Consider the following 19585-nt stretch of genomic DNA (forward strand, 5'->3'; position numbering starts at 1 on the left):
AAGTGGTACTGGGTTGTATAAAAAAGCAGACTGAGAATGCCATGGAGAGCAAGTCCTCCAAGTACTCCTCTATGGCCTCAGCACCAGTTCCTGTCTCCAAATTCCTGCCCTAAGTTCCTGCCTTGGATTCTTTTGACTATGGAATAAAAGTCAAACAAACCTTCTCCTCTCTAAGGTTTTTTTGTCCTAGGGTTTTATCATAGCAGTAGAAACCTAAACAAGATAGAAATATTATGATAATCCTATGCCTAGGGAACAAAGCATTTACATGGCTAGACAGTGAGTCTTGGTCTTATCCAATTTGCCATTTGCAGAAGAAGGAGAGCCATGTCAGGAAAAACCGGCTGACAAGACAAGATGGAATTAATTCATGTCAATAAAATTATAGTAGACTGGTACCAGAACACTGAATTTTTTAACTTTTGTTGAAGAATGTAGCTGTCAAACACTATGCATTTTTTTCTTGATTTTTTTTTTCTTGATTTCTTTACTCTGAAAGGTAGATTTCTTAGAAAGTCAATGGTTAGAATCATTGTGCAGCTAAGAAGAAACAAGGTAATATATGTTAGCTGGAGAATGTTCTGAACTTAAAAATGTGTTTTGATACATAGTAATCACAGAAGATACCTCTTGATTCTATCAATAATATTCATTTGTCACCATAACAATAGCCTCGCTGCCCTTTCCAAAGAGATTTTTGCAGTAACCAATGGTGCAAAATAGGGTTGTATGATTCCAATCAACCCTCTATTAGTTATGAAATTATTCCTAGTTCCGTCTCTCATTGCTGGAGGCTGTGAGGACCTTTGTGTGTAACAAACAACCTTTGATGCGCAAGCCTCAGCAAAAATAAGTTTCTCTATCACTTCCTGTTGCTGGAGAATTCCTCTCCAGCTCCCGCCGCCAAGTCCCTGAGCCCACTTATAAAATAAACACACAGACTCTTACATTATTTAAACTGCTTGGCCATTAGCTCAGGCCTATCATTGTCTAGCTCTCACTCTTATATTCAGCCCATTTCTATTAATCTTTACTTTGTCACGTGGCTCGTGGCTTACTGGTACTTCGCATTTTCCTTGTCTTGGCGGCGGCTCCAGGAGGGCTCTCTTTCCTTCCTCCTTCCTCAATTCTCCTCTCTCCTTGTCCTGCCTATACTTCCTGCCTGGTCACTGGCCAATCAGTGCTTTATTTATATAGAGCGATATCCATAGCAACTTCCTTGTTATGAAATTGGAAGTTAAAAGACCTAAGTATTGCCCACCATTTCATTTTTTAATATATAAAAGACACAGAGTCCAGAAGAGGGTTCAAATCAGTTTTACTAAAGGATGGATGCATACAGCTGAAGCCTGAGCCCCAAGTGGTGTTTCTTTCTTCTCTGAAGTGATAACTGCAGAGCTCCTCTGGACTCACTCATGAACTTATCTACCCAGTCCGAGACTGAGGCTGGAATGTGGAAAACAAATCTTGGATGGGTCCAACATGTGCAGGTACTGCTGATTCCATTTATGGCATATAGACTGGAAGTTCAAAAGCAGGTCCAAGACAGACAAGGAAAGAGAGAAGAAGCAGGAAGATAAGTAAACATCAACCTTCAGCAACGATCTTCCCAAAGTAGAGAAAATTTGCCCAAAGATGCTCAAATCCCATCATCTACAACAATCCCAAGAATCACTCCAGATGTGAAAGCATCTCTGAGTACTTGCTCTTTATTGGCAATATTGTGGGAGAGGCTTTCTTGATTCAACTCAGCAGATAGAGAAGTATCATGGAAAGGATGACAGAGTTAAGAGTTTGACTGCTCTTATATAGGAAGACTTTATTTTGCCTAGCAGTGTTTTTGTTTGTTTGTTTGTTTGTTTTGTTTTTTGTTTGTTTGGGTTTTTTGTTTGTTTGTGGTGGCAATTTCTGGCACTATGAAATAATTATACTACTTTTCTGCTTATTCTGTTTTTCTAGGTCTCTAGATTTCTTGATATCATTAATTTGATTGTACCTTTTATATCAAAATACGTTTTCAATGTTCATACTAATGGTTGGGCCTCAGTAGCTTCATTAAAATGTGAATCTCCTCATTAACTGTGATTCTTTTCAAACTTTCATCACTAGAACTTATTTCCTGGTCCTAACATGCATCCTCCTTCAGTTTCCAATAGATTGACTCTACAGCTTTATGTTAAATATAACTGAAGTACTGAAAAACTTTCTTTATCCCAGAATAATTATTAGGTATTCTGTTATATTAACATATTAAACAACTGTATGTTAACATAGAAATGCAAATTTCACTATACTAAGATACTGCTCCATCACAGTAATATGGCTTCCATATATTTTATAATTGAGTGACATTGAGTCATTGCAAATCCTCCCCAGAGTAAGAATATTAGACAAACTACAAAATATACTACAAATATATAACATTATACATTATGGTTCCTACTGTGGGATGGTCTATATGTCAAATATGTTGCTCTGATTGGTCAATAAATAAAACACTGATTGGCCAGTAGCCAGGCAGGAAGTATAGGCAGGTCTAACAGAGAGGAGAATTGAGAGAACAGGAAGGCGGAAGAGGACACTGCCAGCAGTGCCATGACAAGCAGTATGTGAAGATGCCGGTAAGCCACAAGCCACGTGGCAAGGTATAGATTTATAGAAATGGATTAATTTAAGATGTAAGAACTAGATAGCTAGAAACAGTTTAAATAATATAAGCATTTTATTTTATAAGTGGGCTGTCGGACTGCCGGGGCTTGGCAGACCCGGAAAGAAAACTCACCAGCTACAGGCTCAAGCTAAGATGGAAATATATAATACATTACCTACATCTTTCTAATTATATAGCTTATCCTATCAGTAAATACAGGTTGTGTATACATGTACTAGTTCAGTGTATGTATGAGTGTGTGTGTGTGCATGCATGCGTGCGTGCGTGCGTGTGTGTGTGTGTGTTCAAATCTACAAATATAAACATGGTATCTTCATAGAAATTTTAAATCTTTGAGGCTATAGGCTTTTCCACCATAATACTTAAGAGAGAAAGTAACAACAAACAAGCATAAATAATTTATGTGAAAGTTGTGTAGGATTTATCTAAAGACACACATACATGTATTATTACCTAAATACCCATATATCCATAATATACTAATCTACTCTCACCTGAATCAGAATTTTATTATGTTCTACACTGACCACCAGCCTCACTATATTATATACTGATCATCTTCTAGAATAATTGTTTTCTCCTTATTTGATTCAGGCAAGCAATCACAGTCTTCTAACACTATAATAAATATATTTTTTAGATTCTGATTCTATGTAAATGAAATAACATTTTAGGGTACCAATGTCACTTTTGATATCCATTGCTTAAAGTCATCAGGACCTATTCTTCCTTTACCTATTAACAGATGTTTTTGAAAATAGTATTCAGTTTTTATTTAAAATGAGAAATATATTACTTCTAGAATTTAAAAATATTAATTTTAACATGTTTTTGAAATACAAAGGCTAAATGATTTACCTTGGATAAAACTTTAAAGAAAGTGGGAAGTTATTCGAAGAGGGACTATTTTGAGTCAACTAACGAGAACTTCTATGTCAATAACAATGAAACAACTCCAAAGTCATATGAGAGAAAAGTGGAAAAACTAAAACTTCACTAGAAAAATTTCCTACCTACAAGCTTCCAAAGTAAATTTTTCACAGGTTCTATCAAAGGTAAATGCATTTCTTTATTAGTACAAATTACTGAATGCCTTTAAGAAGAAAGCTCTGCAGATGTAATAGCAAGTGCATGGTACAACTCAAAGGTTCCTGAGCTGACAAATTACCCAGAGCTATACTGAACTAGGCAGATTAGAATGCCCACTTTGAAATCAGTTGGTGATAGTGTTGAAATTTTATTAGAGTTAAGGAGAAATGATGTATTTTTATAACTGAAGGTAACTGAATGTTTTAATATAGATGGAAATCCTACATTCTATGCTGTAAATTCAGTACTATTTTCTTTCTTTTCTCTGATCAGTGTTGGTACACACACTTAACAGAAAACACAAGGCCCTTTCTTTCACGAATTTAATGACACAAAGGAATGTACTACAAGATTTCTCCCCTCACTTATCTTCTTTACCAAAGCTGAATTTGTGTCATCTGATGGTCCCTTCACTCTTTTCAATGGATGACCCAATTATGAATAAGATCTTAAGTAAACCCAGCAAAGAAAGGCATATATTGCCCATCATGAAAATCAAGAAGACATCTATTGTGTCTCTTTCCCCCTCTGTTTTTCTGTCTTTGCCTCCCCCACCCACACAGATATGAATACATACTCATATGCACAGACACACATACACAAACAGACATGTACACAGAGGCATTCAAAGATATATACACATAATCACCAAACAAAACGTATACACATACAGAGACTTACATACACACACACACATCAGAGACATACACAGACACACATACATACATATGTATAGACCCACATATATACATATGTATACACACAAATACACATACAGGCTTGCATAGATTGCACACAGACACACAAACACACACACACACAGACACACATATGTACAGACATATACATACATATATACACTAAAATATATCCAAACACATACAGTAATAGACATACACATAGAAACAAACACTGACATATATGCATATATATACACTCATGGATGCACACACACACACACACATATGCTCATATCCACCAACACTCTTACATACATATACAGTTTGAGGATTTTTTCACAGAATCACAATGAATGTTGTGAAGGATCAAAAGTATTTTACTTCAAAGTTTTTCTGCTTTCATTAGAATCACTGAAATGTGCTGCTGTAGAACTGGAGAGCAGGAGAGCAGCTCCTTACAAATGTTGAATGTCCTGCCCCACTATCACTTCCACCCTAAAGACCATCGGTCCACAAGTGTCATCAGAGTTCTTCTTTGGTGCCTTTCATCTTTCCAACTCATCTTCCTTCACTCCAATTAGTAAACAATATGTAATTAACTAGTGAATCTTTGTAGTATTTCTTTCCTTTCAAAATTCAAATTTCAAATTTCACTTTCTTTTCAAAACATGTTGCTTATCCAGGCTAAATCCACAGGCATAACAAAAATGAAACTGTTAGATTATCATGTCTAAATGTTGAAAGGTGCTCTTCACATGCCAACTCAGTGTTCTCTGTCTGCATCTCCAATTCAAGCATCTGTTTGGACAACTTACAACTTGTTTTTACTAATTTTCTATATCATATGCAGATAGACAGTTACAAAGTATAGGATTGCTTAGCCAAACATATGTTTTATAAAACTAATGCCATTATATTAAAAAAAAACTTCTGCTATATCTTTGTGCACTAGTTTCATAATATATATATTTAAATGATTCAATAGGACTTCTTTCAATAAAAAAATGTTTACCAAAATTCTTTGAATATAAAAATACTTTTTAAAAACTGAAAGAAAAGCCCACTGTAAATTTAGTTGTATAAACATTTCTTAGAGAATGCTGTTTTCACTAAGAATTATATTGAAAATCATTCTCTTAGACGTAGACTAAAACTCTATTAACTATTTCATAATGCTGACAATGACAAAGAAACAGGAAAAGCTAATTCACTTTGATGTAGGAACAGGAAAATGTCTACGCAACAATAAAAATAATATAACTTTGGTTTCTTAAAGGCTACCTTTCTAACATATAAATAAAATAACCTTACTTGATTTAAAGTGATAGTAAGTATATAGAAGTATGGAAAACCAACTTAAGGGTTTGGCATACAAACCCATGACCATTTGGAACATGGTAGCTACTGAAAAACAAATAATATTAATATTGAATGCATCCTTTATTCTCATCAGGGAATCCCAACAAGTACACAACAATGTTGACCTCTAAGATACCCACTTCTTCAGGGGCTAGTAGTATTCATAGTGAAACTGCTCAAATTCTGGTTTTTGCATAAGAAGGAGAGATCAATACCTGACTCTAGAAGGAGGAGGAGCAGGGGAAATACAAATAACATCAGTCCTAGGCCCACCACAAGGAGCCTGGAGCAACGTTTGACTATAGGGTTGACCCAGATACGGCCGGTCAGGATAGAATAGCTCCATGACAAAGGCTGACGAGCTTCCTTCGGCTCCTCCTCTTCAGCCATCAAAAATGCGTTTTCATCGGATTCCAGTTCCTCAAATGAATCTGTGTCTTCTCTTTCTAATTCGAGCCAAGATGGACAATCAAAAAGCATGTCAGTTTCATCCTCATCCAGTGCAGTAGGGAGCAGCCTGGCTCTGGGATTGTATACTAGTTCAGAGATGGTCAAGGAGTCTTCTTTCACTTTATCTTCCTTGTCACTCAGAGGATCTGCACTCGGAGCTTCCTTCACTGGTGAACTGGCAACCAGGGGCTCAGAAACATCTGCTTTAGGCAGTGGGGTACCTGGAAAGAAACATTTTATAAATTTTAAATTTCATGTTTTCTTGTTTCACAAAAATCTAGATGTAGAAAATGTGGAGTTTAAGGTATACATGAAACTGTTCTGCGGAATGTTGACTTTAAACAAAATCAGGTTAGTAATAGACCTCACACTGTAAGTTCTTGGCTTAATAAGATACACCTAAAATAACAGTGACCAACGGTTGTAAACACATTTAGGTTTGTGACTCTGGTCTGTAGACCTCTGACTATGGGCAGGTTTTCAAAATTAATCTGAACATTATTCAACCATACATTATAACTCCAAGTGAAGTCTTGTAGTATTCAACACTATATCACAATAGAGTATTTTTAAGAGAATACTAGAGTAAAACTATAGAATCTACTGTCCAAGAATAATCACATTATACTTCTGATACATATTTTCTAGTCTACATCCTAGACACAATTTTGGAATTTCTGGTTGTTGTATTGAATGAAATTTTCTCCAAGTGAAAACATTACACCTTGGAGAGAAACTTTTTAAGGATCAAGATGGTCTAAGGCAGTGGTTCCCAACCTTTCTAATGCTGTGACCCTTTAATACATTTCCACTTGTTGTGATGATCCCCATTCATAAAATTATTTTGTTTCTACTTCATAACTGTAATTTTGCTACTGCTGTGAATGATATTGTAAATATCTGATACATGACCCCTATGGGGGTCACAATCCATAAGTTGGTCCAAATGGGTACTCAGTAAGACTCAGTAATTAAACAACTCCAAACCTTCAGAAAGTCCCTGAAACTGACCAGATATGTGAGGCCTCTCCTTCTCCAAGCTTATATAACAGTAAAGAAAGCTAAAAGATGTTCCTTGACAAGTTGAGTTGCTGAGAAAAGTCTTAGACCAACTGAGCTTACTGGAAGAGAAGGACCAGTTAAACTGTCTTGGAAAGGTTCAGACTGACTGAGACACCTGGAAGAGACATTTTCTATCCCTATCAAGCTACCTAAAAGACATGCAGTGGACTCCCATTTTCCAGCTTTTGCATGTTTTCATCAATACAGGGATGGATTTTTAATGATGCAGCTATCTTTGAGTCATTTTTGTTCCTATAAGTAACCCCTCACCATTCTTCCTGTATATAACCCCACTAAACTCATTGGTTAACCAAGTTAGATTTTGGCAGCATCCTTAAATTAATTTTTCATGGGTCTATATCTGGGATGAGTGTCATACAACAGAGATACTAAATACAAAATGACCATCTGATGCATGAACCCAAAATCTAAAGGCTCTGACATCCAAAAATGTTTCCCATTAAAATGTTCAGAAATTTGAGTCCTGTAGAAGGTCTTGGATTTTGGAGAATTTTTAATCTCAAGCTTCCAGTTTAAAGACAGTCAATTAGTAAACTCTAAAAAATATTCCCAAATTTAGGGAAACTCTCTGAAATCTAAAATACTCGTATACCAAGATATTTGGGTGAAGAATATTTAATCTGTAATTGTAGCCACAGTGTGTTCACAAAGTCACCATTTGCTCTTTTAATTTATCATTTAAGTTTGGACATTTTCATTTGGAAATTTGTGCTTTGTGAACATGGAAAATAAGTTGTTCTTAGTCTGATTGTAGGAGAAAAAAATGTCCCAGGAGCTATTTTTACATATAAAGTTAATTTCCATCGTGTTTCAGTCCATTTCCCTTAGATGTATATCCAGAAGGCAAACTGCTTGATCAAAGGGTATATCCTTTAAATTTTTCATTGGGAAAGATAGATGTGTTTCTCAACACATGGAGAATGTAGCTACTTCCTTTCAACCTTAGAAGCTGGGTCTCCTTACTGAGCCTTAAGTTCTTAATGAGAACTAAACAAAATATCAAAGGTATTTCCTCTTTGATAAACCAGAACCAACTAGCCAAACAAACTGGTAAATGTGAAACAAATATTTCACAAATTCTTTGTCATCAAGATATATAGGAATAAGCTTTTTTTTTGGCTTTTATCTTTCAAAAGTCAACAATTTTTTTTTGGTAGATCTGAGGAAAGAGCAGCACCCAGTCTTAATGAAAAGGACCATTTAAAATAATTCCTGAAAACATTCAAATAACATTACAGACTGAGTAAGTATACACACACACACACACATACACACACACACACACACACACACACACACACACACACGTACACCAACAAATGAAGAAAAAGTGATCATGAATTTTGAAGAGATCAAGGGGGTAGGTGGGAGGACTTGGAGGGAGGAAATAGAAGGGGAAGTGGTATAAATATAATCTCAAAAAATTAAAATAATTCATATACTAATGACTACTAAGCATCAGGAAACATGTTCGACATCATAAGTCATCAAGGAACTACAAATCAAAACTACAATATACAGAACTTCAGGGCTACTAGTATATTAATCCAAAAAAAATAAGTGTTAGAGAGAATATGAAGAAATTTGAACATATATTGGAAGAAGAAATGTAATACGTTCAGTCACTATGAACAAAATGTTGGTGGTTTCTCAAAGAGTCAAATCTAGAATTATCTATCGTATGACCCAGTAATTCCACTCATAGGCACATTCTCCAAAACAAAAACAAAAAACTTGAAATAAGTACTCCAAATTATTTATTGACAGATGTTCACAGCAATTCAATGCAAATTGTTAAAAAATAAAAACGCCCCTGATATTTTTCAGTGGATGCCTGTATAAAGAAAGTGTGGTCTATCTATTCAACAAAGTATTATCCGACATATAAAGCAGTAATGTGCTGATCAACCATACAGCATAGAAAAACATCAGCACTATATGCTCAGTGAAGGAAGCCAGACACAAAAGGTCACCTAATCTGTGTTTGCATTGAAATAGCAAATGTATGGAAAATCACAGAAACAGAAAACATTATGGTGTCACAAAGAACTATGGGAGGAAAGGAATGTACAGTAACTGTAACCATAACTGCTTAAGAGTTTAATTTTCCTTATAGGTGATGAAAATGTGTGGCACTAGATAGAAGAATTAGTTGTCTGCCAGTGGTTATGTCCTAAATGCCAGTGAATTGTTGGTTTAAAATAGTTCACACTTTGTTAAATAAACTGCATCTCAGTGAAGAAAGAGATATAAACCATAAATTTTTTCCTCTTATATAAGGCTCTGTGAAAACTGAAGGGAGTATGTAGACATAGATTAGGGGAGGTGGAAAGTATTGTGGCTTTTAGGAATGTTCAGTGTCTTTATAAGGGGTTTTTCTCCCTAGCAGGAGGCTCTCTGGACTCTTCTGTTTAGAAAACAATGAAATCTTCCATCAAATATGAATGGTTCACTGCTACTGCAAGACTATCTCCTCTTGCTTTGTTTTGTTTGTCTGGTCATAAATATGGTACTGTAGAGTGGCCCCAAAACAGCTTGACCACACAGCTGCCATGACAGGCTTAGAGGCCCAGACATGGCTTCTGGTAGATTCCACCCTGTGGGGCCCGCATCTAAGGGGATACCTGAAGCCCAGACACAGCTTCTGGAAGGCAACACCTGAACCCTGGAAGAGACAAAAGCTAACCCCATCCAGTGGGGCCTGCGGTTAAGAGGAAATACCTGACATTCCAAACATTCCTTATACTAGACAAAAGTCAGCCATTCAGGGTGCTGAACTGTGGAAATCCCCTCACCCCAACCTCTGCTATGATTAAAAAAAAAAAAAAAATCTTGCCTGGGCTCTGGGCTCTCTGCACTCACTCTTGTGGAGGACAGAGGGCCCAAGCTCTGAGCTTGAAACAATAAAGGCTCTTTGCTTTTACATGCGGGATTCAGTCTCCATGGTGGTGTTTTTGGGGTTCCCGCAATCTGGGCATAACAGTACATGCTCTTCTTTTGTTTCTAAAAGAATTTCCATATCCTCCTTTACTCTTCCACTTTCTGTATCTTCTGCTTTTTCTATACTTCTCCTAGAATCAGGGTAAGGGAAATCTTGAGCTTGCAGAATACAGCATGTTTTGATGGGAATCCCATACTCCAGCTGCTTAGACCAAGACCTTTAATCTCCTTACTGAAACTCATGCTAGGCCTGTGGTTGGCTTCTGTATATCTGCCTTCAGAATATGCCCTGAATCACATGTCCAGGACAAGTTCTTAGTCTCTCCATTTGTTCTACCTATCTCAGAGCCAATGTCCTTTCTTATGTAAATTCTAGCAATCATATCCTATCCTATCACCTTGTCTCAGCCTTTGCCCACTTGGGGGCTGCTACCAACAGAAACTGCAGCTATTCTTTATAAACATAAGGTGGATGAAGCCACTGAAAATATTCTTTCATGGTTTGTCTTCTACAGAGGAAATGATAATTCTTCACAACTGTGCCTTGAGTCCTACACAATATGCTCTCCCCTGCACTCCTAAACTTGATCCCTTATAACTCAGCCCCATAACCTGGCAGGACTAAATGTGAACTGCATGAGATAACAGGGGACTGTGGTACCTGGAAAGAATGAAACGGATTTGCTACCTCTATTAACTTCAGGATGCAGTTTTAACCAAAGATCTGTGTAGTCCACACAATATATATTTTGGTTTTATTAGGTATATAGTCTGCTACTCATAAAATTTTAAATGTATCATCTGGATTTCTGATATTATAATTTACCCAAGTGTTCCAGACTGGTGATCCTGATAACAGAAGTATTCACTTGCCTTTCCCCAAAGAAGAGTTTAATTAGGAATTTACTAACAAGTCTGTCTGGATCCAAAGTCCAAGGTATTTTCTAATCTTCTCTGTTATTGACCTAATTTCATTCATTAAAAACTATAACCTCATTATACATAAAGTGATGACTCCTATTATTTACCTGGGACAGTCCAGTTATGTTCTTGTTATCCTATATCAGGATTAAAATGCTCCTTACTCTCAATCAATTTTACAACTACTTCATCTGATGCAATATCTCCTATTATTTTATTATGGAGAGCATAAAGACCAAAGCAAAAAAAAAAAAAATAGTGGCTATTGGTATTTAAAGCTTAAGTCTGAAATAAAGTAAACTTTAAAATTTTATAATGCATGTGATATTAGCCATAAAGATGTTTTCTCTCTGTAGTAAGCAGCATATAGTTTAATCTTTCAAATGAAATGCATGACCCATGGGTGTAAATTTAAAATTCTCTTGAATGACATTGACTTTCTCAATGAAGATTTAACTTTCAATTGGACATTTTCTTATATATTTGGTTGTGAGCCTAGCCTTTAACGACTGAGCCATCTCTCCAGCCCTCAATTGGACATTTTCAATGAAAATTTTGGAATATCTCATACAGGACATGCCTCTGAACACTCTCAGAATGCAGCTTGTTTGTTCTATGTTACACCTATGAAAAATTATCCCGATGATTCTGAAAAGCATACAAAAAACAGAAACTTAGACAAAGACTCACACAAACACCTCTCTCTCTCTCTCTCTCTTCTCTCTCTCTCTCTCTCAAAACAATCCTAAAGTCACCCTTGTTTCTGTACCCACTGCTTCTTAGGAAGGTCTCATAATACCTCAGCATTCTTTTTTTTCCCCTTTCCTATTCTAAGAAGTTTTATATGGCAGAATGATCTCTCTTCTCCTTGTGGCCATCATCTACCCACTTCATGGTTTCACCTTGGTTCTCATGGACTCCTTTATCACCTTTAGTAAGATCTTTTTTTTGTGTGTGTGACCAATATCTGGAACTCATGAGAACTCATGCAGTCGATTTTCCTGCATTTCTCAGTCATTTTTTTCTGCACACTGTCTACTGAAATGACTCTCAGCAAAATCTCCAATAACTGACTACAACATTGCTAAAACCAGTATGTGTGTACATGTTCATCCTTTCTCCTCATCACTCAGCCTCCATGAGTCCACAGCTTCTTCAATATGTATGTATATGTTCATCCTTGCTCCTCATCACTCAGCCTCCATGAGTCCACAGCTTCTTGCATTCCACCTCAGTCCTCAGTCTACTCAGTCTCTGGATGGCCTCAATGCTCTGTTCTTCTCATGCTGCTTTCTTCCTGAAAGTCCTAACCATATGTCCAGTCCCAATATGTGATTAAGACTTGCTCAGCCTAGTACTACCAGTTACTACTATCCTTAAAAATGCTGCCAGTTTTTTTCATGATGAATTTTCTAGGTTAAAGAAGTTTGGGAAACTATGAATCTTTTACTACCCACTTAGACATTAACATTGACTTTAAGTATACAAGTTCTGACATCACTTTGCTGAACTCTGACTTTTTACTAGTTCTAATGAATCAGTTATTTTAATTGTTATGTTCTTACTTCCTATGCATACATTAAGAGAAAATTCAGGTCAAAACTGAATGAGGTATGGCAAGCAGAGGAATGTATGATAATATATATAACATTCCTTTCATATGGCAAGGACCAAATGCTATTACTATTAGCTTATTAAAATATTTGAAAGGTCAGATTCCAGTCATATATTTGTTTTGGAAGGAGGTATAATAGACAGTCCTAAAAGAAATAAAGAATTAGAGAAGATCATGAAAATGGGACTTCTGATAAAGGTTTTTATTCTTATAACATCCAGAAAGGTAGAAACTCTGTACTAATTAGGGCTTCTATTGCTGTGATAAAACACCATGACCCAAAGCAAATTAGAAAGGAAAGGGGTTGTTTTATCTTACAACTCCATATCACTCAGAGCAGGAACCTAAGGCAGGAACTGAAGATGCCATGGAGGAGTCTGCTTACTGGCTTATTTCCTCACTGCTTGCTCAGTCTACATACTTAGAAACTTAGAACTGTCAGCTCAGAAATGGCACCACCTACAGTGGACTGGGCCCTCCCACATCTATTATTAATCAAGAAAACACAAGAGACTTACCTATAGGCCAATCTTAAAAAAATTTCATGTTTATTGGTGTTTTGCTTACACGTATGTCTGTGTACCCCATGCATGCCTGGGATTACAGAGGCCAGAGAGGGTCTTGGATCCCCTGAAACTGAAGTTACAGATGGTGATGAGTGTGAGTGTTGAGATTTGAACCAAAGTACTCTGGAAGAACAGCCAGTTCTCCTAACCAACAAGCCATTTCCCCAGCCCCTATAAGCTAGTCTTATGGATATGTTTTCTAAATTGAAAGTCTCTCTTCCCAAATGATTCTAGCTTATGTCAAATTTACATAGAACTAATGCAATTGACCCCTTGTCAAATTGACATACAAACACATCACTATTAAATCATAAACTTTCCTTTTTAACCTAAGATGTCATATTATATCATTATTATAATATAAACCATTTCAATCGTTAAAAGTGCCACAGTCTTTAAAAATTCAAACACTTTAAAAGTTCAGTCTTTAAAAATACAAAGTCTCCTCTGCATACAGGAGACAGTTGTGTAGCTGGGTCTGTTTGAAGGGCCCCTGGCAGTGGGATCAGGATCTATCCCTGGTGCATGATTCTGGATCCCATTACCTATGGTTGGACACATGGCTCACCCTTGATGCAGTGGGGGAGGGGCTTGGTCCTGCCTCAACTGAATGTACCAGGCTTTGCTGTCCTCCCATAGGAGGACTTATCCTTTTGGAGAAGGGTATTGGGGGGGGGGGGGAGGAAGGCAGAGCAGGGAGCAGGAGGAGGGATGAGAAGGGGATCTGTGGTTGGTATATAAAATAAATAAAAAAAATTTAAATTAAAAAAATCCAAGATGTCTTTAAAAGTTCAAATACAATATCTAAAATCTTTCTAATACCCCAAGGTCTCTTAACTGTGGGCTTGTGGGCTCTTGGGGGTTTGGGAGAGCAAGTTAAGTATTTTCATACTTCAAGAGGGAAGGGCCAGAGCATAGTTATAATCAAATCAAAACAAAACAAAAGTCCAGCAGTGAGAAGCTCAGGTCAGATGTCTGTGACTTATGATCCTCTAGTCGCCAAAGGGCTTGGGCAACTCCACTTCTCTGGCTCCACCACACACAGCACAGGTGCATGTCTAATAGGCTCAAGCCAGCTCCTCTCCACATCTGCTGCTGTCTTTGGTTGTCATCCATGGTATTTCTATCTCCAATATGCTGGGGTCTTCTCTGCAGCTGAGGGTGTACCCTCACCAATGACCTCTCCTGACCTCTCTCCAGGGATTCTGACCTTGCCACATCATGCCAAACCTCAATTTCTCTCCATGACCTCCTCAAACCTGGGATATTCCCTGCAACTAAGGCTGTACCTTCACAAGTGGCCTCACCCTATTTCTCACAGTGCCAACCCTCAGCTGCTCTCCTGGCCTCTTCATGTTTTCAAAGATAGGACCACCTGGGAAACTCACACATGCACCAAATTTGGCTTCTGTCATAAGATACAGCCTTGGGCCCAATCAGCCACAATTTTTGTTTGCTAACTAAAAATACTTCCCAGAAGATTTTACATTGATGTTGGTCTCTTCTTAATCACAACTCATTCTTTACCCATATCTAACGAGTATTGAGTGTACTAAGATTTCACTATTGTTTTTCTGGTCTCTTGTTAAACCAGTCCTTCAACTCCAGCTGACAAGAACTATAGATTCTTAACTATAGATTCTTAACTCAAAATATCACATAAATGGCGTCTGCAGTTTTGCTTCCCTTTGATACATCATAAGCATGCCTCCATCATCTGTATGCCCACAGCCTTATCCAAGTTCTCAAATAACCCATTAATCTCTGGTTACTCTGTAACTTTTCTAGCTCAAAGTTGCAAACTCCTATAGTCCTCCCTGCAACACATGGTCAGGTCTTTCACAACAATATTCTGTTCTTTGGAACCAACTTCTTCACACTTAGGTTTCTATTGATGTGAGGAAAGAATTTATTTTATCTTACAATTCTCAGGTCATAGTCTATCACTGAAAGAAGTCAGGGCAGGAACACAAGGTAGGAACCTGAAGACACAGACCACAAAGGAATACTGCTTTCTGAGTTGTTTCTCAGAGCTTACTCAGCCTACTTTCTTATACAGTACAGAACCACCTTTCTAGGGGCTTTACCATCAAGAGTGGGTTGGCCTTCCCAGAGCAACTATTAATCAAGAATTAAATAACCAAATTAATTAACCAGAGATTTGCCTATAGGCCATTTGTATGGAGATATTAACTACATTGAGAGTACTACTTTCCAACTGACTCTAGTTTGTATCAAGTTGACATAAACCTAACCAACATAGACTCTTTGACAATGCTGGAAGTGAAGGAGAAAACAGAAATCACAGTAAAAGTCAGTTTTGAGGTAAAACCCTGCCAATTGGAAAAGTTGTAAACAGAGATAAAATGAAATGTTTTCTCACCATTTGTCTCTGGACGTCGTCTTAGGTTTAAAAAATTATCTTATTATTATACCAGTCTCAAATATGATTCTCTGTTAATTGCTCCTGATGTCAACTTAACTTCACAGCTATCATTCCACCTTGTGGATCTGTTTATCAATGTAACCGAACACCACACCTGCTGTGGTTTTATTTTGGTCCCTTTTCTATTAAATCCTTATAGTATAAAAGGCAAGGACTTGAGATTTCTACTACAGAAATGATCATGTATGCTGGTGAAGGTATATAACAGCAAAGCATTGGAAGAAGTCCCACCAGTGTGAAACATGACAAAGTCTCACTATGCATCAAACTCACTCTAATATAACTAGAAATACAAAAGTGTGTTACATACTTTCTTTATTTCCTAAGGTAAGATTATGTACACAAAACAAAATAAATGGGGACTTCATGAGACTTCAGCAAAGTTTTCAAAAGCAAGATCAATATTTTGGTTGTGGGCCTAACCTTTAACAGCTGAGCTATCCCTCCAGCCCTCAAGATCAATATTTTAAAGTCAGTGGCTCATGACACATCAGTCAAGGCTATTAAAAATATAATAATTGGCAATATCATTTAAAAATCCTTAAATTTACAGTGCTCAATAATATGTATAATAAGAAATATGCAAAATTTGAATGAGAACAATGTTAAAATATAGCAATATATCAATAATTGAGTAACTGTGATGGCATTCTTCAATAAGAGGCCTGAATGATTAAAAAATTCAATTCTTTTTTTAATCTACAATTCGGACAATTTAAAAATAATTATCTACAAACTTTCAGAAAACAATAAATGGGGAAAGATTACAGGAAAAATTAAAAATAAAAGTTTAAAAATTATAAATATATCCAATTATGTTAAACAATTCAGTGTTAAAATGATATCCTGAATAAATCTTAGATGCTTATGGCTAAAAGAGAAGAATCTGAAAAGGCCGCATCCTGTGTGGTTCCTACTATGCTACAGTCTGGAAAAGGAGATGGAGATTTATTTAAGTGGCTTCCAGTGTTGGGAGAAAAATGTAATTAGTAAGAGTAACAAAAGAGCCAGGTGTGGTGTGTCACGCCTTTAATCCCAGTACTCAGGAGGCACAGCCTGTGAGTTCAAGACCAGCCTAGTCTACAGAGCAAGATCCAGGACAGGCACCAAAACTACACAGAGAAACCTTATCTCAAAAAAACAAAAACACACACACAAACAAGAAAAGAGTAGCAAAGAGGATTTGAGGATTTCAGGAATTTAGGTCAGTCAAAGTGTTTTGTATGATGCAGTACTGATACAGACCTGTCCAGATTCATAGCATGAATAACAGAAAGAATGAACCCTAATGTAAACTCTGGGTGGTAGGCAATCATTTTGTGTCATCTAAAAAAAAAAATATCACTCTGGCAAAGGGTGCATATAAGAAATGACTGTACTTCTTATATTTTTAGGTAAAACAAAAAACACTGGAACTTTTTTTTTAATCCCTAGGTTATTGGAAACTCACACCTAGTGCATTAGGCATGACTCTACCACTAATCTACATGCCCAGGCATTTTGCCTCCCAAATGCCAAGGAAGCAAATCTAATAGATTTAATAGTCATGTGGGGAACTGTACATTTTCATACTTATTTTGTTAGTGTCTTCTAAAGATAATTGGATAATTTCTATCAGATTTGTATTCTAGACCCTAACAAATATACTTCTAAGAATGATAGAGAACTACCTGTTTCTAATTTATTTCCATCACTATTATAATCAATAAATGAAATGCTAATTTCCAATGATAATTTTGTGATTAAGTAGTGAATTATTATTTCTCTACACTCTATATTTCTTGGTCAGTTTTTAAAAGATTCATATTAAATATGTATTAATATGGAAATTCTTTTGGCAATCAAAAGTTTTAAAATGTATTATAAAATACTATACCTAGGAAAATTATATTCATAAAACATACTTTATGTGCTATTTTCTGCTTTCCTAAACTTGATACTGAGAATATTAATGTAAGAGAAAATATTCTTTATATTTGTGCTTTTAAAAATAAATTGGACATAATGCTTGTATTATATAAATCATATAACTCAGGAGGTTAGAGGAGGATTGAGTGTCCAGCTGCCTTTGTGCCACACAGTGTGTTACAGGCTAGCTTAGGCGTGAAAGCCTTCCTCAAACAAAACAAAACAATAAACATGTAGGTTTTAGAACAGGAACACATCACATGTTGCTTTTATTATCATAAATATCCAGTTAATCTCAAGTAAGAAGGCAATTTTATGAATATTAAGCTATGACAAATTTCAGCTATTTCCCAGAATAAATTTTACTGTAACCATTTGCTGAAAAACACACACAAACATAAGAACATATAAAATTACAGCAGCATTGTGGCTGAGGATCTGACTTTAAATTTCTATTTCAATTTCTGTTTCAATTTCTCAGATCATGAAATTACATAGAACATGATCATTATCAAGATAAGAAATTGGCATAACATCAGTCTGATGGTGGCTAATTAGCTGATTATTTTTATTTTATTCATTTTAATTTTAATTTTGCTCATGGTGCATGTGCATGTTTCTCTCTGTGTGTGAGCTTACAGAGGCCAAAAGAGGGTCTGGTATTTTATTTTAATAAAATTCTGATTTGAAGATGAAAAGGGGGCTCTGCCTCATAGTCAGAAACAGACCTGAGATCTGAAACTCACATAATGCAAGGCAGAGAAGTGTTTAGACTGCTCATGATGCCTAATAAGCATCATCTCTCACTACTAAGCAATCTGCAGGAATACACAACAGCCTTCCTCTTGTATCTTTTGAATAAAGAAGGTAATCTTTATTATTTTGTTGCGAAGAGAGCTTGACTTCCCATTTCCCTTCTCACTTACTTGTTTACACTCCCCAGTACCCTTCCTTACTTCTCTCCTTCCCATTTCTCCCTCGCTATCTTCACTCCTTAAAAAAATAAAAACATATGCCAAATGCATCCTTAGCTTCTCTCTGGCTCACCAGTGGTGAGCATGTAGCTGGAATCAATCACACTTATCTAGGTATAGGATGACAGCCCAGGGCAAAGCACGTACCAGCATTTCGAGGTATGACCTTGGAGCCATGTTTCAGCAGACGGACAAACACATTACTGCTGCAGTGGTTCATCATGTGCAAGTGGAGGCTTCGCTGAGTCCGTATCTTGACCAAGCATTTTGCCATATTTAATATTATGATCTTCCTATGGCTCTGTTGTCAATTGTGGCCCTGAATATATGCAACCAGCAACAACAGCTTTGACCTTTTGCTCACTGTCCATTCTGTTTCAAAGGACCAAGGCAGAGCACACTGAGAATGAATCAAATGTCAGGTTCTTAATGTGGCCAACAAAAATAACTCATCAGGGATAGACATTGGGCAAGGAGGGAGGGAGGAGATGCTATTTATAAACTCTTACCCCTCCTCTGATGGACAGTAAAATTTTATCCCTAGTCCTCACTTAGTTTTCTTTCTAACTCATCTAGATTAGTGATCTCTGCCAAAAATCAAAAGCACCCAGTATAAAAAGAAAATTCCCTAATTCTATATTAGAGGAAAAAAATCTACTTTTACTTCATTTCTGACATATTCAATAGGCCTCCATTATGTTCTTAGAGCAGATTTGCCCCATAGCAAATAATGCAAGGCACAATCTTTTTAAATGGGAAAAATATTTAGGCAGAAAATTATAGTTTTTTTAATAATGTGTTTTATTTGAAAACAGAATATCTCAAATAATACTGCTTCAACATGAAATGATTTGTTAAACAGTTCACATTTTTCACTGATGTG

At 36.5% G+C, this 19585-nt stretch overlaps 1 protein-coding gene across 2 annotated transcripts; it reads right to left on the minus strand.

Moving 5' to 3' along the window:
• Positions 1 to 1301: 1301 nt before the first annotated feature.
• LOC114696288 (FERM domain-containing protein 3-like) lies at positions 1302 to 19128 on the minus strand. 2 transcript variants are annotated; one of them, XM_037202677.1, is made up of 3 exons: positions 18850 to 19128; positions 6015 to 6470; positions 1302 to 1520 (listed from the first exon to the last, which is right to left on the minus strand). In XM_037202677.1, exons 1-3 carry the CDS (start codon positions 18974 to 18976, stop codon positions 1507 to 1509), a joined length of 597 nt encoding a protein of 198 aa, XP_037058572.1. In that variant the 5' UTR covers positions 18977 to 19128; the 3' UTR covers positions 1302 to 1506. The 2 variants fall into 2 exon arrangements, with proteins under 2 accessions (XP_037058572.1, XP_028729780.1); XM_028873947.2 differs by lacking the exon at positions 1302 to 1520 and having other exon boundaries at positions 5862 to 6470.
• Positions 19129 to 19585: the final 457 nt, after the last annotated feature.

Source organism: Peromyscus leucopus, chromosome 2 (genome assembly GCF_004664715.2).
Source record: "Peromyscus leucopus breed LL Stock chromosome 2, UCI_PerLeu_2.1, whole genome shotgun sequence".
NCBI classification, from domain to species: Eukaryota; Metazoa; Chordata; class Mammalia; order Rodentia; family Cricetidae; genus Peromyscus; species Peromyscus leucopus.